Source organism: Anomaloglossus baeobatrachus, chromosome 4, assembly GCF_048569485.1.
Source record: "Anomaloglossus baeobatrachus isolate aAnoBae1 chromosome 4, aAnoBae1.hap1, whole genome shotgun sequence".
Classification (NCBI taxonomy): Eukaryota; Metazoa; Chordata; class Amphibia; order Anura; family Aromobatidae; genus Anomaloglossus; species Anomaloglossus baeobatrachus.
Window position 1 is genome coordinate 569,502,051 of NC_134356.1, and position 17,097 is coordinate 569,519,147.

General features: G+C 48.1%; 1 protein-coding gene across 1 annotated transcript in view; it reads left to right on the forward strand.

Annotated features, from left to right (window-relative positions):
- Nucleotides 1-16,144, forward strand: part of MAP2K1 (mitogen-activated protein kinase kinase 1) — a 79,699-nt gene extending 63,555 nt beyond the window's left edge. The window contains exons 8-11 of the mRNA XM_075346049.1: nucleotides 3,724-3,788; nucleotides 5,001-5,062; nucleotides 8,642-8,687; nucleotides 14,846-16,144. Of these exons, the coding sequence (XP_075202164.1) occupies nucleotides 3,724-3,788; nucleotides 5,001-5,062; nucleotides 8,642-8,687; nucleotides 14,846-14,959 (287 nt within the window). The 3' untranslated portion in view covers nucleotides 14,960-16,144. The remainder of the gene's footprint in view (nucleotides 1-3,723; nucleotides 3,789-5,000; nucleotides 5,063-8,641; nucleotides 8,688-14,845) is intronic.
- The last annotated feature ends 953 nt before the right edge of the window (nucleotides 16,145-17,097 follow it).

Consider the following 17,097-nt stretch of genomic DNA (forward strand, 5'->3'; position numbering starts at 1 on the left):
GAGTCAGCCCTTTCAATCAATGTGCTGGAAACCAGAGCTGTGCTTCTAGCTCTCCTAGCCTTTCACCACCTGTTGGCGGGCAGGCACATTCGAGTCCAGTCAGACAATGCGACAGCGGTTGCCTACATCAATCACCAAGGCGGGACACGCAGCCGCCTGGCAATGTTGGAGGTCCAACGCATTCTTCAATGGGCGGAGGACTCCAAGTCCACCATATCCGCAGTCCACATCCCTGGCGTAGAAAACTGGGAGGCAGATTATCTCAACCGTCAATCCGTGGAAGGTGGCGAGTGGTCCCTGCACCCGGCAGTGTTTCAGTCAATCTGCCGCAAGTGGGGCACTCCGGACGTGGACCTAATGGCATCCCATCACAACAACAAGGTTCCGGTTTACGTGGCTCGCTCCCACGATCCTCAGGCCTTCGCCGCGGACGCTCTGGTTCAAGACTGGTCCCAGTTTCGTCTGTCCTACGTGTTTCCCCATCTAGCTCTCTTGCCCAGAGTCCTGCGCAAGATCAGAATGGAGGGCCGTCGAGTCATCCTCATTGCACCGGACTGGCCCAGGCGAGCTTGGTATCCGGACCTGCTCCAACTGTCCGTGGAGATGCCGTGCCATCTTCCGGACCGTCCAGACCTGCTCTCGCAAGGTCCGTTTTTCCGCCCGAATTCTGCGGCACTCAAATTGATGGCGTGGCTTTTGAGTCCTGGATTTTGACGGCTTCTGGTATTCCTCCTGAAGTCATCTCCACTATGACTCGGGCCCGTAAGTCTTCCTCCGTCAAGATCTATCACAGGACTTGGAAAATTTTCCTGTCCTGGTGTCGCTCTTCCGGCCATTCTCCTTGGCCTTTCTCGTTGCCGACCCTTCTGTCTTTTTTACAGTCCGGTCTGCAGCTAGGACTGTCCCTCAACTCTCTCAAGGGACAAGTCTCAGCTCTATCAGTGCTGTTCTAGCGGCGTCTCGCCCGGCTGGCTCAGATCCGCACCTTATGCAAGGTGCGTCTCACATCATTCCGCCTTATCGGCGGCCCTTGGATCCCTGGGACCTTAACTTGGTCCTCACGGTATTGCAGAAACCCCCCTTTGAGCCTCTTAGGGAGGTTTCTTTGTATCGTCTTTCTCAAAAGGTGGCCTTTCTAGTTGCCATAACTTCTCTCAGGAGAGTCTCTGATTTGGCTGCGCTCTCCTCGGAGTCACCTTTTTTTGTTTTTCACCAAGACAAGGTAGTTCTCCGTCCGACCCCGGACTTTCTTCCTAAGGTGGTCTCTCCCTTCCACCTTAACCAGGATATTTCCTTGCCTTCCTTCTGTCCGGCCCCTGTTCATCGCTTTGAGAAAGCGCTGCATACTCTAGATCTGGTGCGTGCTCTCCGGATTTATGTGGCTCGCACCGCTGCGCTTAGGCGGTGCACCTCTCTTTTTGTGCTAACCACAGGGCGGCGCAAGGGCTTCTCTGCTTCTAAGCCGACCTTAGCCCGTTGGATTAGATCGACCATTTCGGACGCCTACCAGAGTACTCAGGTGCCTCCCCCGCCGGGGATCAAAGCACACTCGACCAGAGCTGTCGGTGCCTCTTGGGCTTTTAGGCACCAGGCTACGGCTCAACAAGTCTGTCAGGCTGCCACTTGGACTAGCCTGCATACCTTTTCGAAGCACTACCAAGTGCATGCTCATGCTTCGGCAGATGCGAGCTTGGGCAGACGCATCCTTCAGGCGGCTGTCGCCCACTTGTGAAGTTAGGCTCCGCCTACTTCTTAGTTTTTTCTGTTTATTCCCACCCAGGGACAGCTTTGGAACGTCCCATGGTCTGGGTCTCCCTAAGGAACGATAAAGAAAAAGAGAATTTTGTTACTTACCGTAAATTCTTTTTCTTATAGTTCCGTATTGGGAGACCCAGCTCCCTCCCTGTTGCCTGTTGGCAATTTTTTTTTCCGTGTGTTATCACCGGCTGTTGTCGTGGACAGAGTCTCCGGTTGTTCCGGTTCTTACTCGGTTCTACTTGTGGGTGTCTATTCTCTTTCAGCTTTTGCACTAAACTGGCTAGGACTGGCTACCAGGGGGTGTATAAGCTCAGAGGGAGGAGCTACACTTTTAAGTGTAGTACTTTGTGTGTCCTCCGGAGGCAGAAGCTAAACACCCATGGTCTGGGTCTCCCAATACGGAACTATAAGAAAAAGAATTTACGGTAAGTAACAAAATTCTCTTTTTTATGTTATACAGATTAACCTTGAGGACTTGTATACAGTATTCTAGAAAGCTGTACTGATTGGTGGTGGCCGCAGTTTAAGAAAAATCTGGTGAATGGTTCCCTTTAAACAACTGATGATCGGCAACCTGTTTGCTGGTTAATGGCTTGTTCGTACAAGCCAATCCATCTTCAAATACTTAAGGCCCCTTTTACACACTGAGACTTTCTAGCGATCCCACCAGCGATCCCAACCTGGCCGGGATCGCTACAAAGTCTCTGGTGAGTCGCTGGTGAGCTGTCAAACATGCATACCTGGAAAACGACGCAACAGCGATATGGACCAGCAGAACGACCTAGCTAGTCATTGGGGACGTTGTAAAGCAGCTTTTAGAAAGGGAAGTCGCTAACTAAGTCGCTGTAACGGTGTCAAACACAGCGATGCATGCTGCTCAGCGCGAAACAAAGGACCAAAGAATGTTCCTGAGAGATGTGTAGTGATCAGCAACTTCACAGCAGGGGCCAGGTCGCTGATGTGTTTCACACACTGCAATGTCGCTGGGGAGGTCGCTATTACGTCACAAAACCGGTGACGTTACAGCGATGTCGTTTGCGATGTTGCAGTGTGTAAAGGGGCCTTTACTGACCTATTTGTAAAAGATCTTTAAGTGCCCTGTCATTGGCTGCCATAGTTTTCGGTAGCACAGGAGCCAAAAGATCATTTCACCTGATGAACTGCAGTCTGTTTACACTGCATGAATATCATGAAACAAGCATCTTTATGGAGCACTCATTCATGATAGATTGACCTTAATGTAAAGCAGTAATTGGATTTCCTATTTTCATCCAGATTACTAAACAGATCTCAATGTATAGAATTAGGGTAAAATCACTTTAATACTGATCAATACTCCTCATTCCCAACTGATGCTTTGCATTTTGTTGCGATCCCTCCTGCATAGAAACCGGAATGCCAGGGCCTATACATAGTAGTATACAAGGAAGATCCTATCATAAAGTGTATATGTATGTATGTGTATGTATGTATGTGTGTGTCAGTATATATATGTGTATATATGACACATACATATATAATATACTGTGTGTGTGTGTGTATATGTATGTATGTATGTATGTATGTGTGTGTGTGTGTGTGTGTGTGTGTGTGTATATGTATATATATATATATATATATATATATATATATATATATATATATATATATATATATATATATATATATATATATATATATATATATAATATATATATGTATATGTATGTATATGTGTGTGTGTGTATGTATGTATATATATATATATATATATATATATATATATATATATATATATATATATATATGTGTATATGTGTGTGTATATATAACTTTATTTTTTTTTTTTTTTTAATGGAAACCTATGGTGTACATTTGTAAAGCTTATATCTTGTCACTTCTTCCATAATTTTCTTTTTCTAGCATACATGGTGCAATTATCTTGTATCATCCTTTAGAAACTTTTCTTGTTTTGTTTGGCTGCAGCCTACGGTCCGGACAGTCGACCTCCCATGGCCATTTTCGAGTTACTGGATTATATAGTGAATGAGGTAAGTTTCCAAACTGATTTTTAAATTCACCTGTTTGCAGATGGTTCTTATGTAATGTACTTACCTCTATTCAAGCAACTACAGCATTTAGAAGTAGTGTATCCAGAATTAGTTTTGTGTATTGTATTTTCATGTCTGCCCCCCCCCCCCTTCCCCAATTATGATACCCAGTCATGATAAAGCCGGACAGCTGGAGGGTGGTATCCTCAAGGCTGGGGAGATCCATGCTTATTGGCCCCCAGACTAACAATGGCAGCCTTCAGCCGTCCAGGATAGTAGCATCTATTAGCTGTGACAATCCCGGAACTTTTACCTGGCCCTGGTGCAGTGGCAATTGGGGGAATAAGGGATTAATGGCAGCTCCCAGCTGACACTAAACCTTAGATTAGTAATGGGAGAACCCCCCCCATTATTTTCTGTAAGTGAAAAGAAATAAACACACAAAAAATACTTTTTTTGAAATAAAATACAAAAAAACCCTACTCTCTTTCACCACTTTATTAACCCCCAAAAGACCCAGGTCACTCGACAATTCCAGCTCTGCTACATCTGAAGTGACAGCGGGTAGCCATAGAACTCCTGTGAGCTTCAGGCAGAGACTGAGCAGCTCGATGAGCGGTGACGTCACTCAGGTTGTTTGCAGTCACAGCTGGAGGTTCGCACTGTCTTTCACCTGTGATCGCAGAAACCCTGACCTCAGTAAACTCAGTGACCTCACCCTTGCTCTAATGCCCCTACCACTATTTTTAAGCACCGGATTCTGGTCCCCATAGACTTATATCGGGATCGGCATCCGGATTGGCCAGATATTCATGATCAATTCCAGTCCGGAAATGTGGGTGTGTTTTTGTTTTTTTTGGTTTTTTTTTTCAATCCCAGTTATCCACGATTCCGCCCATCACTACCTACAACTTAAAATAATTTGCTCTGGGGCAGTAAAAGTAAAAAAAAAAATAAAAATAAAATAATTCTGGAGCTGTAGAATAGATAAAGTATTAGTCAAACACGGCTCTCCGCTATCATTGGCATGCCAAAAGAAGAATAACTGGGGCAGCGGGATTGTGGGGCTCACAGCAGTTGGATCCCCAGTAATCAAGAAATTACATCAGCAAAATACTAGTTTGTGGCAAGTTTGGATGGTGTGTTCTATGTCATGGATGTCCTGCAGATTATATAATGATGCACCTCTGTCTTTATTTCCTCCGCTTACAGCCACCTCCTAAATTGCCCAGTGGAGTGTTTGGCGCAGAATTCCAGGACTTTGTGAATAAATGGTAGGTTCTTCATTATGCAGACAATTGTACACATCATAGATCAGTTATCCATGCACCTTTTACTATTATGTATCAATGAATTTCACTTTGTCTGGAAAGTCTCATGAGTCCACACAGCACAGTCCTCCAGATCTCACCTGGAAGACTGCACACAGCAGACATTGCCATTTCACAATTGTTTATACTACAGTAATTTAAATCTGTTCTTAAAGATTCCTGGTAGAAAAAAAATAAAGAAAATTCCCTTTTAGGCACAAGATGCACAGCATGAAGATTAGTGACCTTGCATATAATGATTGTCAGAGGCGATGCATTACGACCCACGACTGACTGCATCGTGACATCCCAAAAATCCAACCTAGATTTATTTTTGGTTGCAGGACATAAGTTGCGCATAACTTTAGTGTAGGCCAAGTACAGCTCGCGTGTGGCCTTAGAATAACTCTTGTGAGACAAGTCGGTGTGGCCCCCGTCTAATTTGTCATTCAAATGTTACATTTGTTTCTTATTTTTTTTTAATTATTTATTTTTAAAACTGTCTGTCTTTATTGAAAAAAAGCCAAGGTAAACATACATATCCAAAATAGAATAAAAGGATATAAAAGGAAATATAGTATGTCGGCAGTACAACTAAAAAAGGAGATTAGACGGCACATTAAGTATAAAACAGCAGATGTTTGGGAGAGCTTCCCAAAATCCCCCCCCCCCACTTCCCCCTCACTAGGGCATGCATAGAAAAGCCTTGTGCCATAACATTACACAAGTCTAACAGGAACTCTTCCAGCAATTTACTCCCTCATGTACTAATCAGTGAATTGGAAACAATTGTTCACCGCTTGGCGCATGGACAGTGGTTGGGCATTAATAAAGGAAAACCATGTAAGAAAGAAGTGTGTGGTGTTTTTCTTTTAGGCCAGAGTCACACTTGTGAGACACTCGTGCAAGTCTTGCTTCACATCACTCACCCGACATGGCCTGCAGCTCTCCGGACAGGAGCGTCTCAGCTGCAAAGAAATACATGCAGCTGACCCGCTCCTGTCAGGAGAGTGTGTGGCCATGCCGGGTGATGCGATGTGAGACTCGCGCGAGTCTCTCGCAAGTGTGACTCCAGCCTTAAGTAAAGACTCTATCCAGTCCATTTTAAAGAGGTAGGTCACCTTCGTACTAATCAAACTAAGTAGGAATTGCATCCTGCGCCCAGAGGTGTAAGATACTTTTGTGGGTGGCTGCCGCCCAGATGAATAATGTGCAGCACTGATGGGCAGGAAGCCTATCTCCAGCCGGTCTTGAGGAAGAATATTGAAGATAGTCCATTCAGGGGAGAAGGGAATAGAAAGATCAAAGATATTAGTAAGGTGTGAGAGTGCACGCCAGACCTTCTGTATTCTCGGGCAATCCCAGAGAAAGTGGTAAACGTCAGCTGTGTTTCTTATTTTTTTGATGATTAAAGTGAAGGCTCAAAACCTAAAGTGGGGTTCTGACAATGTCTTATTCTGATCTCTGCCGCTCACAATATATATAGATATATATATATATAGATAGATAGATATATAAATATATATATACTAGAAGGTGGCCCGATTCTACGCATCGGGTATTCTAGAATTTACGTATTGTGTAGTTCATGTATGATTTTTGTTATATATATAATATATAATGTTGTTGTGTGTAGTTACCAAGTGTTTGTGTAGGGCGCTGTACATGTTCTGGGTGTGGCGGGGGGTGAGAGCGGTATTGTATGTGTGTTGCGTTGTTTGTGGAGCGCTGTGTGTCTGTAGCGTGTGTGTGTGTTGCGCGGTTTGTGTGGGTGTGGTGTGTTTTGGGGGGAGGTATGTTTTGTGCAATGTGTGTGTTGCGCGGTATGTGCGTATATTTATGTATGCCGCGGTGTTTGTGTGTTGGGTGTTGTGTGTGTGCGGCGTTGTCTGTGTGTGTGGGTGTCTGTGTATGGCGGTGTTTGTGGTTCCCAGTGTGTGTGTGTGTGTGTGTTGGGGGGAGGTGTGCACCTCCCATCGTGCTCCATCCCCCATGCTGCGCACCCCCCATCGTGCTCCATCCCCTATGCTGCGCATTCCCCATCGTGCTCCATCCCCGATGCTGCACACCCCCCATCGTGCTCCGTCCCCCATGCTGCGCACTCCCCATCGTGCTCCATCCTCCATGCTGCGCACCCCATCGTGCTCCATCCCCCATGCTATAATAGTTCTCCTATTATACTCAGAGAGGAGTATAATAGGAGGACTATAATAGGAGTAGTCGTCCTGGGGGGAGAGGAGTATAATGCCGGCTCCCTGCACATGTGTACCGGGAGCCGGTGTACGCTGGTAACTATGATACACATCGGGTAACTAAGGGACCTTAGTTACCCGATGTGTATAATGGTTACCAGCGTTCACCGGCTCCGTCAAGATCCCAGCATCGCAAGGTTATGTGTGGCGCTGCTGGGATCCTGACTGAGCCGGTGTACACTGGTAACTATGATACACATCGGGTAACTAAGGGACCTTAGTTACCCGATGTGTATAATGGTTACCAGCGTTCACCGGCTCCGTCACGATCCCAGCAGCACAAGGTTATGTCTGGCGATGCGTGTGGAGGGGCGAGTGGCCAATCCATGCCGAGGGCGGGGCCAGGCCGAGGCGAGCGACCAATCCGTGGGGGGGGCCGAGGCGAGCGGCCAATCCGTGCGGGGGGGTGGGGCCATGGCGAGCCCAGCGGCCAATCAGCTGTGACACCGTAACACAATTTTGGAGACAGACAGACAGAATAAGGCAAATATATATATATATATATATATATATATATATATATATATATATATATATATATATATATATATATATATATATATATATATATATATATATATATAATTGTAGAGATAGATAGATGGATAAATACCCACACTGGATGTTTCAAAATGTTATTCACCTTTAACTAAGCTAATTCCTGTGGTTGTGGCTGAGTTGCAGTCTACAATCTTTATTTCTTCCTAAAGAATTTTACACCTCATTGATATGCAGTCTGGAATTAAGTTTCACGCTATTCTTTTCTTGGAGTGTTCCTCCCAGTAATACAGGCTGGATAATTGTGTCCAGGGTGCTACTACCTTTGATTTCTTTTTCTTTTTCCATGGTTGGTTTTATCCCTTAGAGCCTGGTCAAGTGTTCGCCAGCTAATTAGAGCTGCAAGATCTGTCACTTTTACTGTAGGGATGGCAAACTGATTTCAGGAGTTGTCCTAGAATACCTGACATCTGGGGCAGGCAAAGTAGTCAGCAAATTGAAGCCAGAATCTGGCACTGGGCCCAAAATAAAAGACCTTTTACCTACTCCATATTTAAAGAGCAACCACATTTTCACAAGACACATGTCACAAGTTTTGATCGATGGGGAATCTGGATGCTGATGCCCACTCTGGACTCCAGACTATCGAGCCCATCTTTGGTCTGTGAGCTAAACCACACTCTGCCTCTTCATTTTTGGATTGATTTTTCATCTAAGCACTGATAAGCCCATACATTAAAATAACTTTTATATATTGTTTGACTTGCTAGTTATTTCCGTATTTTTCTTCCAGCTTGGTGAAAAATCCCGCAGAGAGAGCGGACCTCAAACAGCTGATGGTAATGATTTCATGTTTTCACAAAAGTCATTGTTAGGAGAACTCATCCTTTTTTTTTTTTTTATTTTTTCTTTTTCGCTCCTAATTGGGAGACCCAGACAGTGGGTGTATAGCTACTGCCTCTGGAGGCCGCACAAAGAACTACACTTAAAAGTGTAAGGCCCCTCCCCTTCTGGCTATACACCCTCCCGTAGGAGTACGGATTCCTCAGTTTTAGCTTTGTGCGAAGGAGGTCACACACGCACGCATAGCTCCATTGTTTTTAGTCAGCAGCAGCTGCTGACTATGTCGGATGGAAGAAAAGAGGGCCCATACAGGGCTCCCAGCATGCTCCCTTCTCACCCCACTGTATGTCGGAGGTGTTTGTAAGGTTGAGGTACCCATTGCGGGTACGGCGGCAGGAGCCCACATGCTGATTCCTTCCCCATCCCTTTTTACAGGGCTCTGGGTGAAGTGGGATTTACTGGTCTCCAGGCACTGAGACCGTGCTCCATCTACAGCCCCTGGAGAAGATGCTGGATGGAGCGGAGTACATCAGGGACATGGCCCTGCTTCCTCAAGGTACTCTGTGTCCCCGTGCATTTGGCGCTCACACCGCAGCATGCTGGGTGTTGTAGTGCGCCGGGGACATCAGCGCTGCGGCGCTTGTGCCATGGCCTCATTCAGCTTCGCTGAAGCAGGCACACTTTTGGGAATCGGTCGCGCCGGCCGCTGGGACTGCGGCGCGGCTGGCACTTATAGTGCGCCGGGGACTTCAGCGCGGGCCGCGCTTTTACGGCGGCCGCGCTGATAACTCGAGTCCCCGGCTTTTGCGGCCTGCTTCCGTTCGCTCCCGCCCCCAGACCTGCCAGTCAGGAGAGGGGCGGGACGCTGGTCAGTGCATCAGCGCCGAGGGCTGGAGTCGTTTTTACATACTCCAGCCCTCACAATACGCACAGAGAGGACACTGTTTCCCGCACTTTTGTTTGGGAACTCCCACGGACCGCCCCTCTCCACAGACGCCGGCAGCCATTCCTGCTGACACGCTGAGCTGCAGAGGGGAGCCGGGGAGACCCAGACAAGGAATTCTGCGCCTCTTACCCGCTATTCAGCGGGCGGTAAGCAGCCCTCAGGGCTCACCCCCTCTTGTGCCAGTAGTATTCTTAGTATTTTGTTTCTACAAATACTTTGTATTGCATAGCGCTGGTCGCCCTTTGGCTATAGACTCTCTCACATTGCAGAGAGCCAGCAGCATGTCGTCCGTAAAACGCAAGGGTGCCAAAGCACAGACATTATATGCTTCCTGCACCGCATGTGGGACTTTTCTACCGGCAGGCTCCACGGACCCCCATTGTGTGCAGTGCTCGGCTCCTGCGGCGCTTGCACAGTCGGGACCTCTGCTGGACGTGACCCAGGGTGTACCACCTGTGAATGCTGTCCAGGTGACAGGAACTGAGTTTGCAGCTTTTGCTGACAGAATGTCTCTCACTATGTCACAAATTCTTGACACATTGCGAGCTAGGCCTGTACTTCAAGCCACGGACACTGTGCAATCATTGCCCCCAGGTCCCCCTCAGCTGAATTACCTCCAAGCTCCGGGACGGGCACATACACCTCAGGGTGAAGACTCTGACTCGGACGATGGCCCCGGGCAGCCTAAGCGGGCTCGCTATGACGGGCCTTCACATTCATCTCAATGGTCAGGATCCCAGCGAGATGAATCTATGGGTGATGAGGCGGACGTAACTGATCAGGATTCTGATCCTGGGACCGCTCTCAATCTAGATACACCAGATGGTGACGCCATAGTTAATGATCTTATATTTAACATCAATAAGATGTTAAATATTTCCCCACCAGCTCCTCCTGTAGAGGAGTCAGCTTCGCAGCACGAGAGAATCCATTTCAGATACCCTAAGCGTACATTAAGCACTTTTCTGGACCACGCTGACTTTAGAGACGCAATCCAGAAACCCCACGCTTATCCGGAAAGGCGTTTTTCTAAACGGCTTAAAGATACACGCTATCCTTTTCCCCCTGAGGTGGTCAAGGGTTGGACCCAGTGTCCAAAAGTGGATCCTCCAATTTCCAGGCTTGCAGCTAGATCCTTGGTTGCAGTTGAAGATGGAGCGGCACTTAAAGATGCCACTGACAGGCAGATGGAGCTCTGGCTGAAATCCATCTATGAAGCGATTGGAGCGTCGTTAGCGCCATCTTTTGCGGCCGTATGGGCACTCCAAGCTATCTCAGCCGGGCTTGCGCAAGTCGACTCAGTCACACGTGCATTTGCCCCGCAGGTAGCACCATTGACCTCGCAAATGGCGGCATTCGCGTCGTACGCGATTAATGCTGTTCTTGACGCTACAAGCCGCACGGCAGTGGCGTCAGCCAACTCCGTTGTTTTGCGGAGGGCCCTGTGGTTGAGACATTGGAAAGCAGATTCTCATTCCAAGAAGTGCTTAACCAATTTGCCTTTTTCTCGTGACCGATTGTTTGGAGAGCGTTTGGATGAAATCATCAAACACTCCAAGGGTAAGGACTCATCCTTACCGCAACACAGACAAAACAAACCCCAACAGAGAAGAGGTCAGTCTGGTTATCGGTCCTTTCGAGGACCGGGCAGGTCCCAATTCGCCTCGTCAAAAAAGACTCAAAAAGACCAGAGACGCTCAGATTCTTGGAGGTCTCAGTCACGCCCAAAAGGGACAGCCGGAGGAACCGTTGCCAAGACGGCGTCCTCCTGACTTGCAGTCTCCAATTCCCACACCCGCGGTCGGTGGGAGGCTTTCCCACTTTGGCGACATTTGGCTGTCACGCGTCAAAGACCGTTGGGTGAGGGATATTCTGTCTCACGGGTACAGGATAGAGTTCAGTTCTCGTCCGCCAACTCGTTTCTTCAGAACTTCTCCACCACCAGACCGAGCCGATGCTCTGTTGCAGGCGGTGGCCGCTCTAAAGGCGGAAGGAGTGGTGACCTCCGTCCCTCTTCAGGAACAAGGTCACGGTTTTTACTCCAATCTGTTTGTGGTCCCAAAAAAGGACGGATCGTATCGACCCGTCCTGGATCTAAAGTTGCTCAACAGACACGTAAAAGTCAGGAGGTTCCGGATGGAATCCCTCCGCTCCGTCATAGCCTCAATGTCTCAAGGAGATTTTCTAGCATCAATAGATATCAAAGATGCGTATCTCCACGTGCCGATTGCACCAGAGCATCAGCGTTTCCTACGCTTCATCATACACGACGAACACCTGCAGTTCGTAGCGTTACCTTTCGGTCTGGCAACAGCCCCCCGGGTCTTCACCAAAGTCATGGCAGCAGTAGTAGCTGTTCTGCACTCGCAGGGTCACTCGGTCATCCCGTATCTAGACGACCTGCTTATAAAGGCACCCTCTCAAGAGGCATGCCAGCACAGTCTGAAGGTGGCACTAGACACTCTCCAGAGTTTCGGGTGGATTATCAACTTTCCAAAGTCTCATCTAACCCCGACCCAATCTCTGACTTATCTTGGCATGGAGTTTCATACTCTCTCAGCGATAGTGAAGCTTCCACTGGACAAGCAGTGTTCGCTACGGACTGGAGTGCAATCTCTCCTTCAGAGCCAGTCGCACTCACTGAGGCGCCTCATGCATTTCCTAGGAAAGATGGTAGCAGCAATGGAGGCAGTCCCGTTCGCGCAGTTTCATCTGCGCCCTCTACAATGGGACATTCTACGCCAATGGGATGGGAAATCGACGTCCCTCGACAGGACTGTCTCCCTCTCTGACTGCCAAGGACTCTCTGCGTTGGTGGCTTCTCCCCACCTCATTGTCACAGGGAAAGTCGTTCCTTCCCCCGTCCTGGGCAGTGGTCACGACGGATGCGAGCCTATCAGGGTGGGGAGCGGTGTTTCTCCACCACAGGGCTCAGGGGACGTGGACTCAGGAAGAGTCCACCCTGCAGATCAATGTTCTAGAAATCAGAGCAATCTATCTTGCCCTGCGAGCCTTCCAACAATGGCTGGAAGGCAAGCAGATTCGGATTCAGTCGGACAATTCCACGGCGGTGGCGTACATCAACCACCAAGGGGGAACACGCAGTCGCCAAGCTTTTCAAGAAGTCCAGCGGATTTTGACGTGGGTGGAAAGCAGAGCGTCCACCATATCCGCAGTTCACATCCCAGGCGTGGAAAACTGGGAAGCAGACTTTCTCAGTCGCCAGGGCATGGACGCAGGAGAATGGTCCCTTCACCCGGACGTGTTTCAGCAGATCTGTTGCCGCTGGGGGACGCCGGACGTCGATTTGATGGCGTCACGGCACAACAACAAGGTCCCAGTTTTCATGGCACGGTCTCACGATCACCGAGCACTGGCGGCAGACGCCTTGGTTCAGGATTGGTCGCAATTCCGACTCCCCTATGTGTTCCCACCTCTAGCATTGTTACCCAGAGTTCTCCGGAAAATCAGGTCCGACTGCCATCGAGCCATTCTCGTCGCTCCAGACTGGCCAAGAAGGTCGTGGTACCCGGATCTGTGGCATCTCACGGTAGGCCAACCGTGGGCACTACCAGACCGTCCAGATTTGCTGTCTCAAGGGCCGTTTTTCCATCTGAATTCTGCGGCCCTGAACCTGACTGTGTGGCCATTGAGTCCTGGATCCTAGCGGCCTCAGGTTATCTCATGAAGTTGTTGCCACAATGAGACAGGCTAGAAAACCATCCTCAGCTAAGATCTATCACAGGACGTGGAAGATATTCTTAGCTTGGTGCTTGGCTCAAGGGTTTTCTCCCTGGCCATTTGCATTGCCAATTTTTCTTTCCTTCCTGCAGTCCGGGTTGGAAAAAGGTTTGTCGCTTAGCTCTCTTAAGGGTCAAGTCTCCGCGCTATCCGTATTCTTTCAGAAGCGCTTGGCACGGCTTTCTAAAGTACGCACGTTTCTCCAAGGAGTTTCTCATATCGTTCCTCCTTACAGACGGCCATTGGAACCCTGGGATCTGAACAAGGTTCTCATTGCTCTCCAGAAGCCGCCTTTCGAGCCTTTGAAAGAGGTTTCCCTTTCTCTGCTTTCACAAAAAGTAGTTTTTCTTGTGGCGGTCACGTCTCTTCGAAGAGTGTCCGAGCTAGCGGCGTTATCTTGCAAATCTCCCTTCCTGGTGTTTCACCAAGACAAGGTAGTACTGCGTCCAATTCCAGAGTTTTCTCCCAAGGTGGTTTCTTCCTTTCATCTTAATCAGGATATCACTTTGCCATCTTTGTGTCCGCATCCAGTTCACCAATTTGAAAAGGGTTTACATCTGTTGGACCTGGTGAGAGCACTCAGGATTTACATTTCTCGCACGGCGTCTCTACGCCGTTCTGATGCGCTCTTTGTCCTAGTCGCTGGTCAGCATAAGGGATCGCAAGCTTCCAAATCCACCCTGGCGCGGTGGATCAAGGAACCAATTCTTCACACATACCGTTCTGCTGGGCTTCCGATTCCATCTGGACTGAAGGCCCATTCTACCAGAGCCGTGGGTGCATCCTGGGCATTGCGGCATCAGGCTACGGCTCAGCAAGTGTGCCAGGCGGCTACCTGGTCGAGTCTGCACACGTTTACCAAACACTATCAAGTGCATACCTACGCTTCGGCAGATGCCAGCCTAGGTAGACAGGTCCTTCAGGCGGCGGTGGCCCACCTGTAGGAAAGGGCTGTCTCACAGCCCGTTCATGTGGTATCTTTTTACCCACCCAGGGACTGCTTTTGGACGTCCCACTGTCTGGGTCTCCCAATTAGGAGCGAAAAAGAAGAAGGGAATTTTGTTTACTTACCGTAAATTCCTTTTCTTCTAGCTCCAATTGGGAGACCCAGCACCCGCCCTTTGTTCTTAGGGTTTCGTTTTTCGGGTGCACATGTTGTTCATGTTGTTTCTTAAGTTCTCCGATCTTGTTATCGGATTGAATTTGTTTTTGAAACTGTTATTGGCTTTCCTCCTTCTTGCTTTGGTACTAAAACTGAGGAATCCGTACTCCTACGGGGGGTGTATAGGCAGAAGGGGAGGGGCCTTACACTTTTAAGTGTAGTTCTTTGTGCGGCCTCCAGAGGCAGTAGCTATACACCCACTGTCTGGGTCTCCCAATTGGAGCTAGAAGAAAAGGAATTTACGGTAAGTAAACAAAATTCCCTTCTTTTTCCAGTTCGTAACCTACGTCCTTTTTTTGTTTCAGGTTCACAGCTTCATTAAGACGTCCGAACAAGAAGAGGTGGACTTCGCCGGGTGGCTGTGCTCCACTATGGGCCTGAAGCAGCCCAGCACCCCCACTCATGCCGCCGGTGTGTGAGGGAAATGAGACAAGAAGCTGGTCCTGGCAGAGCACTACCGCCAACATGTCCCGCTTCTGCCATCCTGCAGGGATCTCTGCAGAACGTGCCAAAAAATAAACGGTTTCTATTCACTCTCCACACCTTTCATTCATCCGGAGGGTGTAGGTCAAGCATAGATGTATCCCAATGTCTCCTGTGGGCTTTACCTACAGTAAGATCCCTGCTTCTATCCTGTGACGCTTTGTGGTACACTTGATGATTTCAGTCCATGAAGAATTATTCCAGTCTTCGTCTAGGAGGGGAACGAACTGTCCATTTTAATTTCCTAACAAAGGGTTCAATGGCTCAGTCCTATATAGGACCAATCTCAGCCGAGGGCTCTAATATTCATTTTACTGTAGTCTTTCTGTAAGTCTTGGAGTTAAAGCAGTTTGAACAGATAAAGATACAAATGTTTATTTTGTACAAATTATCGACTTATATTTCTCATAGTTTTGTTTTTTTTTTTCTTTATATTACTGCTCGTGAAAGCTAAAATTGGTCCCATATGAGACTGCTAAAAATACATCCCACACTGTCAGCCAGTACCCTGAGCTGTCGGGAGATCTGAGCCATGCGGGTAGCTGTCCGCAATAAAACCAGCGTCCAAAGCCATAACCCAGAGCCTGCCACCTACTAGGAATTTGCCTTGTTTCTGGAAATCGCTCCTCTCTGCCGGAGCATTGAACCGGTTACTGCTCTTAATCTCTCTTGGTACAGACCACTCCTATTAGTGATAATATATTGTATTAATCAAAGGCAGCAGAGTCCTTTTTATTGGAGCATTACAGTTGAGCTATGGCAAATCTATAGCATTTTAATGATAGTACCCCTGCATGTAGCTCCGGTAGAGGAGGGGACGTGTCCAGCAGTCGTTCTGCTGCCTCCTGCCTGTGCCTCTCCACCCGCCCTGACTTTTCATATTTATTTTCTATTTGAATGTGATGTGATGTGATCGCTCAGAATCCTTTTGCTGTGTCAGGCTTCTAATCCCCATTATTATCCTGCACCGAGTGTATGGAAGCTGCTTCTTACACTCCGAGGGGATGAAGGGGAGGCTGATGCCAGCGCCTGGTTCCATGAGAAGCCTTCAGTCCTTATAACCTGTACCTCTTGAATACTCAGATGTATTATCTTTGACTACAATAAATCTATGACAAAGAGTCTTGTCTGAGTAAATCTGTAACAAGCTGCTCGATCACTGAGGACAAAACACAAAATTCAGCTACAGTACTAAGAGGGGTACTTTACAGGATAGGGGATAACGTCCAGATTAGTGACACCCCCTCCACCATTATTGATGCATACGCCCTGACGTGCCATTTACTGTATTTTTCAGTTTAGAAGATGCACCCCAAATTTAGAGGAATAAGGTAAATGCGGGGCACAGGAGGCTGGGGTGGTGGTTAAATAGAGCGATTCTGTAGGCCGAGGGCACTGTGCTCTGCTGGGACTGCGGGCACCATCCTAGAAATACTGGTGGTGCGGACTTCAAATAATGGCGCCCGCGGTTGGCGTGTGCGCAGATGGAGCTTGGGTCAAGATCTCATCTGTGCACGAATCACCTCCAGCTCATTGATCTCCCAGCAGTGGACTTAAGGATAAAACGGATTTTTGTGTACTCACCGTAAAATCGTTTTCTCTTAGCCATCATTGGGGGACACAGGACCATGGGTGTTATGCTGCCTATCCATAGGAGGACACTAAGTAGATGCAAAAGCATAGCTCCTCCTCTGCAGTATACACCCCCTGGCTGGGCCAGGCAACCTCAGTTTTAGTACACAAGCAGTAGGAGAAAAAACCAGTAAAAACTTCTCAACAGAGGAACATGAGAAAGGAAGAGTCATAACCAAATAAGGTACTGAGAGAACCAAGGCCCAACAGGGTGGGTGCTGTGTCCCCCAATGATGGCTAAGAGAAAACGATTTTACGGTGAGTACACAAAAATCCGTTTTTCTCTGACGCCTCATTGGGGGACACAGGACCATGGGTCGTCCTAAAGCAGTCCATGGGTGGGTAAACAATAAACAACGCAACCCAAGGACTAGGAACCAGTCCCAGATAGCCAGGAGCGCCTACTGAGATAGGTACTCCACTATCGTTTGCAGAATTTTCC